The 17,943-nt window shown below is 44.7% G+C and overlaps 1 protein-coding gene across 1 annotated transcript in view; it reads right to left on the bottom strand.

The window, feature by feature from the left end:
* Positions 1-17,943, bottom strand: part of LOC146170731 (uncharacterized) — a 45,630-nt gene that overhangs the window by 12,148 nt on the left and 15,539 nt on the right. Inside the window, exons 9-12 of the mRNA XM_084586808.1 lie at positions 8,596-8,759; positions 5,180-5,241; positions 3,617-3,735; positions 2,402-2,475 (exon numbers count right to left, since the gene is read on the bottom strand). Of these exons, the coding sequence (XP_084442934.1) occupies positions 2,402-2,475; positions 3,617-3,735; positions 5,180-5,241; positions 8,596-8,759 (419 nt within the window). The remainder of the gene's footprint in view (positions 1-2,401; positions 2,476-3,616; positions 3,736-5,179; positions 5,242-8,595; positions 8,760-17,943) is intronic.

The raw sequence follows: 17,943 nt of genomic DNA, 5'->3' as shown, positions 1-17,943 counted from the left end.
GGAGGGGAACACTACAGAATCGGGTGATTGCAGTGGCTGTAACGGCCTTATTAGTTACTCTTTCCAAAAACATTTTTTTTGGCATTGCGTTCTGGGTTCGAAGCCTCAAAGTCATGGGGAAGAAAATATTTTCGGCAAGAGGATGGACACAAGGGGGAGAAACCCACCCCTCCGGGCCGCGATATTGTGAAAACGAGCCGCCTTCGGGCGCCTGAACCGGTTTCCAGGGCGCCCCTCGGGGGTTAGGGTTTTTGTCGGTTGGCTTAAAACCACCCCTTGTAGGAGCAGTGTCCGCTGCCTTTTCTTCGCTCTCCTGGCAACTTCGTAGGTTGCACTCCGTGGGAATTGTGCGTTGTAGTAGCTGTTTGTTTTGCGGTGGGGTATTCCTTTGCTGTGACAGACCTTATTGTTACGTACCAAGAAACATTCTTTTCCGTTTTCACTGGCTGAGGAGTACACATTATGTCGATCGGTTCCAGCAGATGTCAGTTTTGGTTTCGCGACAGTTCGGTTTTGCAGTTGACAGAGTTATTAAGCAACTTTTGGAGCCGCCATGGCGCAGAAGTAGGCAGACACATCGAATTTGTAGCAGCATGTAGCAGGATTTGATCTGGCCCAATTTGGCGCAAATGGCGCAGCAGTTTCACCACTGCCTGTACAGCAAAAGCAGCTGCCCTTGTCCAACACTGTCAAGTTAAGACCGACGAAATTTTATGATGAAAAAATTTATGATGAAAAGAAAGAAAAAAAAACGGAAGCAAACGAGAAAATAAAAACACAATTAAGACTAGAACAGTATAAACACAATGGAAAAAATGTGGCATGGTTGCATGCAGCTCAGAGGCCCATGAAGGAGTAGCGGCACACAGAGGTGGTGGCTCTTCTGGGGCTGTAGTCTCCATTGCCGACGTCCTGCATTCAGCGCTTTTCTGTAGTTAAGGGGAGGAGGGAAGAGACCAAAAAGGTTATTTGAAAGTTCACTTCCCATCTCAGTTAAACGCATTTCGTCTGGGCACTTTCACATCTTGCATTACTAAACTGGATGATACCACGTGTGCGATATGTCTGTGCGCTACCTTTGTGTGGCAAATGACCAGTCGCCCCTGCCAATGCCCTATGCAACATTTGAAATGAACTGCAGTGGTCTGCAAGCATAAAAAGCATCAAAGTACTAGTAAGCAACTGTGCAGGCTTTCCGTGCAACGCCAGTATGTCTTTTTTTGGACTTCCCGATTTGGGGGGGTCGACTTACATTCGAGTCAACTTACAACCTTGTAAATCTGTAGATAGGTTTGAAATCAATTTTTAGAATTATTCTTTTAAACAGCATCCAGGTCTGTCAACCAATGGCCGCTGGCGTCACGACGAGATATCATCCCCATGTCGTCTGCTATTCACGGTGTCGGCTGCACTCTTGCATGCACGCGGTTCTTTTTTTCTTCAGCAAAAATATTTTATTCCATATTCTCTTTCTTTCTTGGAGAAGCCTTCACCATAATAAGTGACCTTAGTGATCTTCGGACTTGTTTTGGGCTTCGTCTAGAGATCGTCGAGGAGGCCGAAATTGATGCGCTCAGACTGTATTATTTGAGCATACAATCAGGAGTATATTTTTATGTTATGAGAGTTACCTAGTTTAGCAGCAATCGGCCCCGCTTATAAAAAGGTACATGTCCAAAGTATCCTTCCGCCTTCTGCGCAACGAAAGGGGGATGGGTTGGCATTGTGCTGCTGATTTCCGAGCTATTACCCGTCGATTTTGTTGTACAAAAACTAACAGGAAATCCTAAACAAGCATATATTTACGCGAGAGCACACCTTGCGACATCAGAGGAGCAGACAAAACTTTTGTATGAAGCGGTACCTCTGGACTTGCTATTATATGCGCGTGTCAGTCAAACTTAAATATTTTTAGCTGGTAAAGCATTGGTAAAGAATGCGCCGCTTTAGTCCCGTCATCGCAATACCCACCAGGATTTGAATGCGATTTACTGCCTGCACCGAAAAAGGGCCTCCCATCTGCCGTCGTCTCCATCTCGCCTGTCCCGCAGCCGCGCGCGACTGCGACAGACTTCCGAGCGTAACCTTGCGTTTTTCTGGTGCTTGTCCAGCACGTTACTTGTGACTGCTTCAACGTAAATATCCACCATTTGGCATTTAAAGTGGGAGCCCGAAACTCCCGCAGATATTTGCCGATTCGCGAATTACGTCTGCACCCACAGCGTGTTTGTTTACATAGCTTTTGTTATGACTGGATATATGCTGCTCATTTGCACGGCGTAAAATGTGGGCTGAGCTAGCACAACCAAACAAACCATTTCTTTTTGCACCGGTTGCACTCTTGTTTGATCACAAATTACAACTGCGCTGAAGGAAGCCTCATGGATGCTGCATACCCTACCTGCGCCGGGTACTCAAAGGTGGCGCCGACAGCTGCCGGCTTGCGCTTGTCAGACAGAGTCACATAAACTCTTCCTGCTTAATGTGCACGCGCTTTGTAATGTTAGCTGTCGCCAATTTGGGTTTGGTACTGCCAGACCTGCACTCGACGCCTACAACCGTTAAAGTTGTGAATGTGTGCTTCGTAATCGCCAAAAAACTAGACCCGAACCCCGCTACTCCCGGTATTCCTAGTCTCACACGCTGACAGTTCGGCGCCGACTCAAAAATCTGGCTAAGGTCGTGGCTGATAAACACTGTTAAGCTACAGACAAGCAAAGCTGTTCAGGCCGTTAACTAATCGGGTGAAGTTCTAACTCTGCCTCCGATTCAACCAAAACAGATCGGGCGACCATCCGCTGTTCAGTTCTATCGGCGTCGTGGGGCCAAAAACATCACACTATGGTGATAGGCGACCATTGGTTGTGCTGGTGTCGTCACAGGAGTAATGCATCAATAATGTAAAGAACATAACAACCTAACCATGCAGCCCACTGACTGTGACAGTGCCTTATGCTGAAGAAAATATTCCTTACTCCATATCGCCTTTGTGCGGTAACATCTCCATCAAGCACTTCTGCATGAGGGATGACCACTGTAATTGTCAAGAACAGAAAAAGAGCTATGTCCTTTGATATCGCAGCCTGAATTGCAGACAACGCTCCCCCGCGTATTTTCTTTCGACGCCACATGAGCATTTCAAAATGTCGGTCTCTCTTGGAGGGAGGAGTTTCCAGATTCCGATTTCTATCGCATTATTGTAATATGCGCCACATGCTAGGCACTAAATATTTGCGATTAGAATCACAGACCTGCATATACTTCACAGAAATATAAAACTGCAATACCTCGAACGACCCTGTCATCATCCTTTTAAGTCAATAAATATTAATGGACTCTAAAAGAAGGCAAATTGGAGCAGACAAGTCGGGTGGACAGATAAGAACAAATAAAGATAGATAGGAACAGATAAAGGCAGACAGACAGACAGACATTACTACTGTCTTCAACTACAGTCTGGTTCTGGGGTAAAATTAAGAGGTCGGTTTCAGCGGGACATTCGCATAATGAAATAGATAAGATGAATAAATAGAGAGCACATGTGGAAACCTGCCGTCTATGAACTGGACGGATGTTTACTGCGGAAGTGTAGTGGCGGTGGACTGTGGCCACTTACTGCGCGTGGTGGTGGACTTCATGTGGCTGAGCACCAGGGCCGCAATCTCGTTAAAAGTCAGTTGCGAGAACCCACCCCGTAGGCGGCGCACAACGTCCACATGCCTGCGGATCTCATGCCTGCACGCGCACAGAAACACAGCACTGGCATTGAGCAGCAGCTGGGAGCTGACAGTGCGCGCTACTTTACACTGCGGTAATTTCCATGCTTGAGAACATCACACAACACCAGTAAACACGACACCGAATATATGCAGTCTCTTGCCAAAATATAAAGTCTAAAAGTGTACTTGGACTTCCTCTACTGCTCCAAGCCTTTAGACAGAGGCAAACTAAAAACAAAACCACATAAGCATGCAAAGCCCACAGGCAAGTTCAAAACAAATGCCTACTTCACAAATTCGACTTGAAACCATAAGACACATCATCTGTTATCGACCGAATTCTCCCACGTGTGGAGACATTTTCGAGAACAGCTGTGGTGGCGATACCTGTATTTCAGTACTCTTTTTTACCTTGCAAAACCATTATCTTGTCTTAAAAGTGGTCTCAATGAAGGAGGTAATCTATTTACACAAGCCAACTTATTTTTTTTTCTGTGTTCACATAATAAAAACTTCAGAGATTGTTGAACAAGCACACAAGCCGATTTAGCCGCAGATGAATCGGTGAGCCGAACATTGATACTTTAGCACCTTGCAGGAACTATGGAGGCAAAAAACCTAAACACACCCCATAACTCAGTAACCATCTCTCTGCGCAATTTTCAATGCTTGTTCACATCTTCTGGATATATTTCTTAATCATGAATGCAGTGTGGCTACGGATATAATTGAGTGATTTCATGTGAATACCAGAGCCTTGGAGGAACATGAGGCCGTTCTGTCTTTCTGTGATCGAAGAGGCAGGAGATCAACAGATGAGAACTGAGCGAGACAGTCAAGAGGGCCAAAACACACGCCGCATCTCCACTTTTTGCCATTTCTGCCTCCTACTTCGCAATGCAAAGTGCTGAGGTTGTTTGTCCGTTTCTTCCCATGCATTCTTTTCACCGCAATTTTACTGTCGTTTACTTTCTCCACGAACCACGCAGCCTTCTTTCGACGTCCGTAGCCAGCTTTAGTTTTTTACCCTAAGCGACGCATGATTTTCATTACGTTGCTAAGGCATAGGTAACGTTGGCTCCTCCTCAGAGCTGGCGAACCTGGTGGTAAAGGTAAATAAAATACACGCAGTGCGATTGTTTTATTTAAAAAAATATGCCTCTAGATTCTAGGTAGCGGGCATGCGATGATGCCCTTTAGTAGGAAGTACATTACCGCGACCAGACACACTTTACTATAAAGGGGTGACAAACACACTGCCGTCTATGGAAGACGAATTGGGACTTCAGTTACACTTTCCTACTATATTTGAGATTTTACTATATCCGTGTTCACTGTAATGGGATTCTACTGTAATATGCTATGGCAATGACTAATCTGGCTTGATTCAAGTCATTTCAGCCGATAAACCACACCGCCAAGAAGAGCTACAGAACAGAAGAAACCAAAAAAAAACTCACACTGTATAGTTGGGCTGCTGTTCCTTCACCATGTGTACTATTTTCTCTATCTGCCTCTCCGACTGTAAAAAGAAATGAAACGTGGTAGAAATATTTCAATACAACACACAAGCTTGCTCAAAATGCACAAATGAATGCAATTAGCCCACGCTCGCTTTAACTACACCACCCCGAATGAAAATTTGGATCAACAGCTGTGTGTTTTGAGTGGTCATTTTGTTTGACCGAAAGCGCTACCGAAAGAGCAGAGCTGTTTAAGTGCAGAGTGGTGATTAAATGGCCTAATTTCTAGCCTACGCCTGGTCTACAGCCCACTAGCACGGCCGCTCAATGGAGGCGCACTTGGTGCGGGCCGTCGCGTCGCGCCTCAATGGCTGCGGAAGTGCGTATTGGGATAATTTGCAGTTTCCGCCGTCATTCTCCGTGAGGGCTCCACCAGTCATGACGAGGCTCCGCCGGCACGAACGAGCAGACGACGCGGAAGGAGCGCGCTGGATGTGTTGGCGCTTGTTTTCGTTTTGACTACTCAGCATAACCGCGTGGTTCTGATAGTTCTGCATGCGTGCCATCGGTGCCTGCGTCAACAGCGTCCTAAGCGCATGTAGCACCATGCCAGGCAACTGCTGTGTGCCGCTGTGCACCACGAATGCAAAAAAAGATCTGAAGATCGGTTACCATGAGTTCCCATGCGATTCACAACGTCGAGCAGCATGGCTGAAAAACATATCTCGGGGGGGCTAGGACGGAAAAGGGAGCCGTTGGGAGCCGGTGAAAAGTCACTGGTATACTCACTCTACTTCACAGATGAAGACTACAGGAACAACATAAAACTGAAGATCCCGCTTCCTTCAGCCGTCTCCTCCGTGTTCCCGAACTACCCACATTACAAGTTAAGTTACTCACGTGGGCTTATGTTGAGCCAAACACCCTTGAAAAAATGAAAGCGCGCAGGCCAATAGATATATTTTCGCCACTTGTTATAGCTACACTTCAATTCCTCCTGGACAACTCCCAGTGTCATCCTAAATCATGTGAGTTTCAAGATGGCTCCGCTACGATCACTTTTGTGACAGTGATATCAAAATGGTATGCCTTGCACAACATCACATCAGTGAAGCTGTGGAAACACCAAGAAGAGTTGCTTGATTTGTCAGATGACGAGCGACTCTCTTGGTTAGGGTTGGACTTTGCCATATCGAAGACATTCAGGTCCAAGGTGGCACGTCTATGCAAAGGCTAACCAAGCAAACGTACGAAGCAACAATCATGACAACCAGATCAACAGTGGCGCTAATTCAGTACCTTTTTGATCACATCAAGTATCTTACAACAATGTCTTCTGTGTGTAGTGCATTGCATTTAACCGAATCTTATTCTCAGTTTCCGATACGCCCTAAAGCATGCCCTCAACAGCGGGTTAGTAGTATCGCTTTTTAGCAGCCTAAGGCAATTGAATGGCGGGAACAACAGAGTTGACGCAAAGGCTACTGCTTTCACCTCTGAAAAAATACTGAAGGTACCACTAGCGAAAAAAGAATATCGACTGAGATTATACACCTTTTGCCATACTTGGGCAGGTTGGCATCTTGAAAGCATCAAAGTCTGCAGATGCACCTATCATCATTTAGGCAACTATAAAACTTGGCATTCGTGATTATAGAAGTCGTACCTTGCCCACTGCCATCACGTCTGCTGCGAGACAGTTTCCGAGTCAGCTTACATTCATTCATTCATGTGTGGTGGGAACCAGCAGCTCACATAGGGTTAGCACCGATTGCTTTCTTGGCTGGTTACCTTGCACGTCCATGTGAAGAGAAGGTATACATATTTTTACAGAATCTCATGAAACATTTTTATTTATTCTGTTTTCAGTGTCTGCCCTTGTCTTCATTATTTATATATTACCAAATTTTAAATATCTTCGAGTGCTTACTTTAGAGTCTCAATAATTTTATTTTAATAGTCCCCATCCGTTTATTAATTTTGTGCCTTGATTCCTGCAAACCCCTGGACTTATCAAAGTTCTTGATGATGGACGCCTAAGGTATCTGAAAATCACCATGCACCTTTGTTAGCAAGGTGATGAAGTGCCCGGAGGTCAGTAGAAGCAGCAAGCTGTGCAACATGTTGGTTTCAACCCTTCTTCCCTATTTCGTGCCATTTCCGGAGTTGATTTGCGAGAGAGAAGACCGCAGTCACACTAAGGACCTAACCAAACCAATGCGACCACTGCTCACCAACAGGACAGGCAACATAATTCTGACAGTGAAAACAATCACGCTTGCACATAAACTTTCGAAGAAAGTTCTTCGCTTGTCAAATAAGCCTGCGTGTCTTCTGTGCATCACGCGGCTTCATAATCAAACGAAAAAAAACTGCCTTAGCCTGCGGGCGTGTCGTTGTTTCTGTCTTTTGTTGTTTCTTTTGCAACAGTTTGTAACAGTTTGTGTTAGCTATCGTGTTTAGGTGGTGGTAGCCACTTGAATATTATTTCCAGTGAAAACGGAGGAACAGGCTTAACAATAATATTGAACGCTACATCCGGAATTGTAAGTTTCCAGAAAAGTGCACGCTGAATAAATGGCCCCAAACCTTGTCCCAATTACAAGATTGTAATATGTAATACGTTATTAGAGTGGCTGAAACGCAACTAAATGGGTGCCCACTCAGCGAAGCGCACGACTGCCTCGATTCTCGTTGTAAACGGAAGTCCACGAATGACTTGGAAAATCCCAGCGATGATGACATGCTGCTATCCCCCTTATAAATAGCAAACTTGCACGTAGCATCACATAATGTGTGAAACGCCGCTCATAAATCCTAATCTGAGCAAGCGCCGACCGCGCGGACGCTGAAACGAAAGTACAGCCACGGCCGCTCCGCGCCGCTCTCCGCCCGGACGACCCGGACTCGTCACGGAGCGGTAGCGCCGCCGCGGTGGCGATGAGAACTAGGCGCAATACGGTTCTTCCGGGCGACGCGACGGGCCGCACCAAAGTGCACCTCCATTGAGCGGCCGTGCCACTAGGGCTCGATTTTCGAAACATTACTAAAGCACTAGCTCTAGGATTCATCAGCGCTAAAAAGACTGACTGTATGACTGCCTCCCTGAAGTTGAAAGGAAATAATCATGGCTATAACAGATCTGATCACGCAGCAGCCCTAATAGACCGGTTTCACTGGCTCCTGCACACACCATAAGAGCACTATGCTACTGCTGCAAGTAATAAATCATAGCCTGGTCTTTATTTGCCACTCTAGCGTGCTGTGCGCTGGAGCCAATGGGCAGAGCGTATATTTTAGAGCGAGCTTACAGAACTTATTTCTAAAAACGTAACTGATGTATAGACAAAACAAGCTCTACCAAAAAAGACAGTTTATCCACACAAGCCAAACAAAACAGGCTAAATGCTCACCCTGCTCTTAGTCGGAGAGGATGGACAGCTGGAATACAAGGCTTCCTTCTCCAACATCCAGTTTAGGTCCCAGAAATCAGAAACCCGCCGCCCCTCTGTTGCAATACAAAGCACGCGTAACGGGCAGCTTAGGAGGCCCGAAGCATACATTCCAAACATGGCATCTGCAGCATTGTTACAGGTAATACCAGCCATAGAATCACACATGCGAGACCACACATGCAAGAGGTCTCCTCCTTAAACGCAAACCCTAAAACCTACAGCGAGAGAGACCCAAGAAACAAGTTTTTGTTTGTGGCACAAAGCATAAACAATTGGCATCTAGTACCGCGTGGGATAGCTTACTGTCTGCCTGCAGTACCTTGTGGTTGCTGAAGTTCTATGCGACGGCATGATATCAAGCAAGCTTATATCCCTGTCACAACTACTAAATTTAACGCCGCTCGAACTGAATGCACACTCTGATACCCCACATGCTACAGAAACAAGCATTGCAGAGCCATCAAAGTTGAAAAGTCCATTTAGTTTTGCTACAAAAACGAGAATTTTTGTGTGGGACTATTTGCAGTGCAAGCTGTCATGTAAAGCTATTACAGTGCAGTCCACGTTAACGATACAAGATATAACGATACATCGCTTATAATGAATAAATTCTCCGGATTTACCAGTTTTCTCATTGGCTTATTGTAAAGTGATCCAGATATAACGATTATCGCCGGTACATTGGATACAATAGCTTTATCGCCACCCGGTAGATGTTTATCACTAAAATTTCTCTATGTTTAATGAAAGATAAAATGCTAAGACGGCGATGTGAAAACTTGACATACGCAGCAAAAACAAACTGTCGTAGAGAAATCCGCGAGCGGCATTGCATGCCGTTAGGAAGTGAGTACTACCATCATCATTACTGAGTGCGCGGTAGAAGTAGGCGGTAGGATAGTTAGAGAGGATACCGGTAAGCTGTCTAAGGAGACGAAAGATTTGATTAAGAAACGCCAGAGTATGAAAGCGTCCAATCCAACAGACCAGATCGAATTGGCCGAGATATCAAAGCTAATCAATAAGCGCAAGGTGGCCGATATAAGGAAGTATAACATGGAGAAAATTGACCATGCTGTAAAGAACGGGGGAAGCCTTAAAACGGTAAAGAAGAAATTGGGCATAGGCAAAAACCAGATGTATGCGATAAGGGACAAGGCGGGCAACGTCATCACTAATATGGACAAGATAGTCAAAGTAGCCGAGGAGTTCTATACAGATCTCTACAGTAGCCAAAGCAATCAGGACCGTAATGAGATTGGCGGTAGGGAAAAACAGTCAGACGTTCCACCAGTGACGAAGGACAAGGTCAAGAAAGCACTAGAAACTATGAAAAGGGGGAAATCAGCTGGAGAGGATCAGATAACTACAGATTTGCTGAAGGACGGTGGGCATATCGTGCTAGAAAAACTGGCCACCCTGTATACGCAGTGCCTGGTGCAATCGGCGGTACCGGAACCATGGAAGAATGCAAACATTATCCTCATTCACAAGAAATGGACTCTAAGGACCTTTAAAATTACAGACCAATCAGCTTACTGTCTGTTACGTATGAGGTATTTACTAAGATAATTGCTAATAGAATCACGACAACATTAGACAGCAATCAAGCAAAGGATCAAGCAGGGTTTCGGAAACGGTACTCTACTATCGATCATATCCATATCATCAATCAGGCGATAGAAAAATGCTCGGAATATAACCAGCCCTTATACATAGCATTCATTGATTACGAAAACGCATTTGACTCAGTTGAAACCTCGGCGGTGATGCAGGCATTGCGAAATCAGGGGGTAGACGAGCCGAACATGAAAGTGCTGAAAGATATAGTGGCTGCACAGCAACCATAGTTCTGTATAAAGAAAGTAACAAAATTCCCATAAAGAAAGGTGTTAGGCAAGGAGACACAATCTCCCCAGTACTACTCATAGCTTGTTTAGAGGAAGTATTCAGAGACTTGGAATGGGAGCAGTTAGGGATAAGGGTAGATGGAGAATACCTCAGTAATCTGCGATATGCTGATGACATTGCCTTGCTAAGCAACTCGGGGGATGAACTGCAAATAATGATTGATGACCTAGACAGGAAAAGTAGAAAGGTAGGCCTGAAAGTCAATACGCAGAAGACTAAGTAATGTTCAACAGCCTCGGGAAGGAACAGCAGTTTACATTAGGTAGCGAAATACTGGAAGTAGTAGGCGAATATGTCTACTTAGGACAGGTAGTAACCGCTGATCCGGACCATGAAAAGGAATTAACAAGAAGAATAAGATTGGGGTGGAGTGCATTTGGCAAGCACTCGCAGATTATGACTAGCAGCTTACCGGTATCGCTCAAGAGGAAAGTATACAACAGTTGCATCTTACCGTACTCACCTATGGGGCTGAAACGTGGAGGCTAACCAAGAGAGTTCGACTTAAGTTGAGGACAACCCAGAGGGCTATGGAACGAAAAATGGTAGGGGTAACATTAAGAGATAGAAAGTGTGCAGAGTGGGTCAGAGAAATAACTCAAGTTACCGACCTTCTAGTAGAAATTAAGAAGAAATGGACATGGGCAGGACATGTAGTGCGGAGAGAGGATAACCGATGGTCGATGAGGGTAACAAACTGCATTCCAAGGGAAGGAAAGCGTAGCAGGGGGCGGCAGAAAGTTAGGTGGGCGGATGAGATTTAGAAGTTCGCAGGGGTCAAGTGGATGCAGCTAGCACAGAACCGGGTTAAGTGAAGAAAAATGGGAGAGGCCTTCGCCCTGCAGTGGGTATAATCAGGCTGATGATGATGGTGATGCCTCCGCTAGATGGCCCGCCCACCCGCTTACACGTAGGCTCCTCTATCTATAAAGAAGCCTTAGGTACTTATGGCTTGGGGCGCCACCTAGAAGCGGCAAATAAAAGCATCCACAATCGCGCTATTGCCTTCTCAAAATCACTTCTTTTCCTTTTTTTGTCTCCACTCTTAATATTTTCTACAGCTCTTCTAATAATTTTTGTAACTGCATCTATACCGACTTTATTTTGCAGGTGATTATGCGTTTACCAGCAATCTGAACGTTTGCAACTTAGACGCAGTTTAATGACCGTGCGTTTCGCTAGTATTCGTAAACACCCGAATTTTGAATAATCACAGCCGCTGTTTCTTTTTATACACGGCTCACGGAACGAAAGGGCGAACTGGCTCTCAAGAGGGCAAAAGAACCACTGTTGACGTTTATTAAACTACGACTCAATCGTTATTTGGTAAGAGCAATTGAAAAGACAGCCGAAGGCGAGGCTATAGTGTTGTAGCGAGAGAGTAGCTGCGACTCTTATGAGGAAGGGCGGAAAAGCAGTTGTTTTGTCGCACCACTAACACAGCCGCGGAAGATGCACCCAGCCACCCAGCTGCAATGGAACGGTTTGGGAGGCTGAGTGGACGCGGATCAATGAACGAGAAAGAGAGAGCCGGCTTTCTCCAATAGAACCACTGCTCTCTCCTTAGCGACCCAGATTTAAGTCAGACAGCGAGCCATTCAAATGAGGCGGGTAAATTCAGTGAGCTCAGCCGTACGCAGTTGCTCACTAAAGTGAGCCGCTTTGCCCATCTGTGTTTGCAAGCCTTCTTGTTGCTCACAATGCCCTTGAAGTGGTATAAGTTAAACGTAACATATATGTAATTAACTGTTTTGCCTTTTTTGATAACTAAATATCTGACTCACTTCAACATGACTTTTAGAGATTTGAGTCTGTGTCTGATGAGAAACTATGCGGATGAATCGTCGAGCGCAAGTGTTCCATCTAAATGACAATACTCTAGAGTCCGACCGGTCCGACTACTGGCGTACGAAGTGACTGGCATTGCGGAAGCTGGATCGAAAATCCAAGCAACCGTAAATTCAACTAAAACATCAGTGCAGGAGTGCGAATGACACTATAGAAGCAGAATGACGGAAATTTCGGAGCAGTGAGACAATAGTAGCAACCATGCGAGGTGCGACATCCTCCTGCCGAACAGCATGTAATGAAATCGAGCCATGGTTATGAGATGTGAAGAACATGCGAGTTAGTACGAAGTCGGCCACGTCGTGCGAGTGTGTCTGGGTTATGCGTTTTCTAAAGAGTTACGAATTTACTCTAGGTGCCCAGAATAGCTGTCTTTAGTAAGCCAAGTGTCTCTAGTAATCACGTCTCTTGTATGCGATGTTACCATGGCAAACATAAGAAAACCAACCAAAGCATTTTTAAGTATGTCTCATAACCGAGTGTCTCTTGTAATCATGTCTCTTGTAACAAGATTTTACTGTAGCAGGAAGAGAGCAAAATCCTGACGGTACAAATCCGGTAAATATGAGTTCATAAAATTTGCCAGCCGGCTGGCACTGTTTACAATCGCTTATATAAATCTGTGAGCTGCGACCGCAAACCTAAAGGTTTCTATATCACCAAGACATACGTACAGCTATTGTTTGATACACATGCAGATAATGTTGACATCAAGGCAACATGTTGCATACCATCACTCTGGGAGTCATTAAGCCTAGCCATTTCAATATAGAGTCATTCCATAACAACTGATCCAGACTGCACATTGTGGTCTTTTCTGTCACCATGACAAATGCTATCCCACGTTCTTTTAAAATGTTTTCCAAGCCGTGGTGGTTGCCATTTTAAGTTTACAAGCGGTAACAAAACATAGTTGCACAAAACAGTGTTAAAAATATTTTTTTAACCATAACTGTAAACTTCTTTTATTAAAAAAATTTCATCTTTATTTAGACAGAGTGTTTTCTTCCGGGTAGAAGAAACGTTTGCGACTTTTTCGCCCTGACCTCGTTCCTAAAAATTTTTTTCCTCCCAATTTCTGAAAATACTATGCCTACAGAACTATTATAAATTCAGAGACCAGTGTCATAGAGGACGTGTAAAAAGCATGCAGGGTATATCCAGATCCTCTGCCACGCTACCATTTTATATTTTGTATAAATAACCTTACCAAACTTCTTTGTTGCTGAAGCTGGCAGTGCCCAAACCTAGCGCACCAATTTATTTAATTAGAGGAGTGCTGGTTCTGCGCAAATTTGAAGCCGACAGCAAGTGTGCTGCAATGAAAAGCTAGCACGGAGCAACGCCATGGTTGACTGCAAGGACACAAGTTTCAAAATTATTTTCCTAAACAGAACTTTTCTGATTTAAACTTTCAGAAATAAACGTCCTCGAATTGTACTATGCAGACTTACCATCTCACATTTTTACTACAACACCCTCAACAACTTGACCAAATAACTGAAATTACTGCAAGAATATATAAAAGTTGAAACTGCATTCTTTTCTGCACCTTATAATGTATCAACAAAAATAAGAAAAACGTTCTATTCATTACACATGAAAGCACAATGTGCTCTACTTGAGAGGAAAATTATTCATCTCATAATTGTGCCTAATATGTAATTTTTACAAATTATGGTTGCATTCGGCTACTGCTTGCAAAGTTAACAGACGTAAAAATATTTTTTCGCCAAAAAGAAACTGGAATAATCGATCACAGTTACACAATAGGCCATGATTTTTAATGAAGAAATTGAAAATGGCAAAGCCCAAAGTGTGGATCAGCTAGCATGGAATGATCCTTAGTTGAACTGCATGCCACGTTCCTGGCAAGGAACTAGGTAACCGTAACACAAATGCCCCTAAAAGATGTGCAAAGATGTTAGGTACGTTCAAATATATGTTACTGTGCGCAAATATCTAAATTTCCAAACACAAATGAAATACGAATACGGAAGAAAACATTCAGTGAAAAATGAAAAAAAAAAGCGAATATTGTCCTTTTTTTTTTTAAATCGCTCATGTACACTTTACTAAATTATCCAGGAATAATTTTACACAGGATTTGGCATACCGGCTCATTTTACAACATGGACCTGCAGAAAAAGAGTGGAGCTGTCATATCTCTGCCATATACGTAAATCCTCGTTAATTCTTTCCTCAAGTTAGAAGGAAAAAAAACGTTGTTTACAGTAGGGAACTGCTCGCATCCCAGTATTTCCCCTCCAAGTGCTTCGCATTGTGCACACTGTCGGGAACACTCAGAGGCTTCCGCTACCCACATTGCAGTGCATCACAATAATAGTGGTCTCCTCTCCCCAAAAGGACCCGGTTATCTTATGGGGGTGCTTCCCCGAAAAAAAAATAAAAGAAGCAACTAACAAGAACCGTTTTTGCATTGCGGTAAATTACACCGTATTTACTCGCGTAGCGAGCGTCTTGCATAATGAACCCACCCCCACTTTAGCCACTGAGAACTTTAAAAAAAAGCAAGCGTTCGTTAGCGTGCCCGTTTTGTACTGTCACCGTCTCATTCCACCGCACATTACTTGGCAGTTCACTAAGATGCTGCACAGCGATAACATCATGGGGTGTTTATCTTTTCACACCAGCTCTATCGGGAAAGAGGAAGCGAAGGGGTGGGGGGAGGCAACTTGGCAGGGCAGAATGCCAGTGCTCGTCCGGTTGTACAGGCTTCGTTTTCACTTCATCGTGTGGCGTCTGAAGCTGGCAACCTCCACTGCCAAACAACCATTGGAATGCGTGACAGTGCAAACGACTTTTGAAGCGAACGGAGCCTAAAGCCAGGGTCATGAGTGTGACTGACCGCGTGCTTTTGTTAATGACTTATGGGTGGAAGAATGACTTACAAAAAAAAGAATGTTTTTCCTGCGTAGTGACTTGGTTTTTCATTTGAAATCCTGTGGCGCCCATCCGATGCCATAACCATTCATGGGCGTCCGGCTGGGACCGCACAAACAAATACTTATCCGTGCTTCTGAATTAACATGGGTCAAATTAACGAGTATTTAGTTGCAAGCTTCGGCACTTGCGCGGAAGAGCAGGCAGATGCAGCCGCTGACACCAACCCCTACACTCCGGCGCCGCCAGCTGGCGCACCAGTCATGGTGCTATTTCGAATTGAGCTTTCAATGTAGTTGTAATTATCAAATGTTTCACCCCTATGTCACTAAGAAACCGCAAAAGAAGCCGCCGCGTTTCTCCGCATAAACTCTTGTTTCCACGGGAACGGGTGCCTCATATGTTGGCTCGCTGAAGTTGCACCTAGGCACTGCAGGAAAGAAACTGGAAAGGGTGATCGCCGCTGACCAGTTTTGCAACGTTGTGAGCGCTCATTTGCATATGTCTGGTTGATCACAAAACTTATTGCCACGTGCCTAGCACTGCGTGGCTACCACGCTTAGGGATAAAAACAACGAAGCGGCTGTCGGCTCGAGAGGCGATATGGGTTGGACTGTGATATCAATGCTGGAAGCCGACCTGATTCTCGGGTTCTCGCCTATGTGTACTTTCACGGCTCCTTGGGCTTGAGTAATGACATATCATACATAACCACAGTTTGTCGAAATGTCGAACATAGCAACCAGGGAATCGTGTATTTTAATTGCTACATTCGTATTCGAAAATTTGGGCACCTGCAAAACCCTCAAATTTATACCCTGTGGGCAAGCCGATTTTCACAACCTTCCCAAGGCAGCTACGTTTATTCGAAGCTACTAGACTGAAGCCTGAATGCCACTTCACAACACTGTCACAATAGAGACTGGAGCCCACCTGGCCTCCCGACGTTGTTTTCCGAGCGGGGCTTCAAGTTGGGCCAGACGGACACAACTTCCTTCTTCAAATTTTCGGGTTCAGCACGAACTGGAGGAGATTTCCCACGCAGCAGCGGCGATGGGCCTGACGGTCGACCGGGTGGCAGCTGGCAATGGCCTTCCCCCCCATCTCCAGATTCTTCTGCTTCCTTAATACTTTGCTGTACGCGGGAAAAATGGTGGTTTTGGGGTGGTGTCATTAATATTTTTTCCTTAACAAAAATGCTAGGTACAGGAGCGTTTAGTATCAAATTGTAGAGGAGAAATTATTCTTTACAATGGGTTATTAGTGACAATCATTATACTTATTGAATAAGTGATTAAAAAAAACTATCCGCGAAAATCGTAGTAAAAGCAAACACACAAAACGATCAGTTTCTTGATACAAATAAAACGAAGATATATGTTTTTTTACAACAGGGACCAATGCAAAATTGCAGCAAATACTAGCTTTCTGTATACAGTATTTGCTGTGTTGGGAAAGAAAACAGTAGTGTCGATTTCAACCACTGGCTGTCCTCTAGCGGACAACACGACTCCCTGCGCTACTGGCTCCAAGTAATACAACTCAAAAGACGTCACTCTGCAGATAACAGTTCTGACCTTCAGAACATTGATCTCTTCTTATCAGTGCTCAACAAAAGCGGGCATTTTTGGGGAGCGAACTCAAAACTTGTCGAGGTCTGGCTGTCGATGTTCCGGGTAGTTCTGACGTAGTTTCACTGCCTGTCCTATAGTCTGAAAAGCTGAATTCATCTTCTGAGTCATCACTGCTGCTGTTAACGTTGTGCGCTCCTGCTGCGCGCAAACGGGCGTTTCCGCGAAAGGCGTCAACGTCGCGGAAACACCCGTTTCCATTCAGCAGGAGCGCACGACGTCGACGCCATGATGAAAACTAGGAGCGCCGATCACCCGACCCCGGAGATCATCTGAACGTGCGCGGCTCGATGGAAAAACTGAAAGAGTTCCTGTACTTCCTGTGCATTGTTGCGCTTACGTAGGAACTGGGACACAATCGGAGACGACACAGAACAGATGTGCGCAAACTATCAACTGCAGGTTTATTTCTGAGTGCATGTATGTATAGGCATTATCAAAACAAAAAACAAAATTAAAACAAAAAACAAAAATTCCGCGATCACATCGTCAAGGCAACATATCTTTTAACGTTCTGTCCAGCATTAAAGAACATGCCTTATCCTTCTGACTTGGCTGCTTGTTATTATATTTCCAAAAATTCTTTTTCTTGATTAGAAAGCTCGATAGAAGGTACGCTTACACATGGCCCTTCTTTTCCTTATTGTATGCAGTATGCTTCCCACAGTTCTCTGATTAGCTTCTCCCTTGAACTGAGCAGTATTGCTGTCTGCCGAAAGTTAGGTGTGCATTCTTTTTGGCATCTGGCGCAATGATCTGCCAGATTTCCCGGTGAGTTGACAAGACCGCAGTTGCGCCTATGTTCTCTGAGCCTCTCATTGACGCATCTACCGGTCTGGCCAACATACGTCCGCCCGCATGATAGCGGTATCTTATATACTACACCTTCGCGGCATTCCACGAACTTTGTCTCGTGTTTGACGCCACATGACTCCTCTTTCTCTGCACTGTATTCTTCATTTACTTTCGCGCACATAGCTTTCAATTTTTTGGGTGCGGAAAAAACGACTTT

This window comes from Amblyomma maculatum, unplaced genomic scaffold (genome assembly GCF_055883805.1).
Source record: "Amblyomma maculatum isolate TAMU_Amacu unplaced genomic scaffold, ASM5588380v1 scaffold_60, whole genome shotgun sequence".
Lineage (NCBI taxonomy): Eukaryota > Metazoa > Arthropoda > Arachnida > Ixodida > Ixodidae > Amblyomma > Amblyomma maculatum.
The sequence above is the reverse complement of the archived record's forward strand: the minus strand, read 5'-3'. Positions and strand labels throughout refer to the sequence as shown.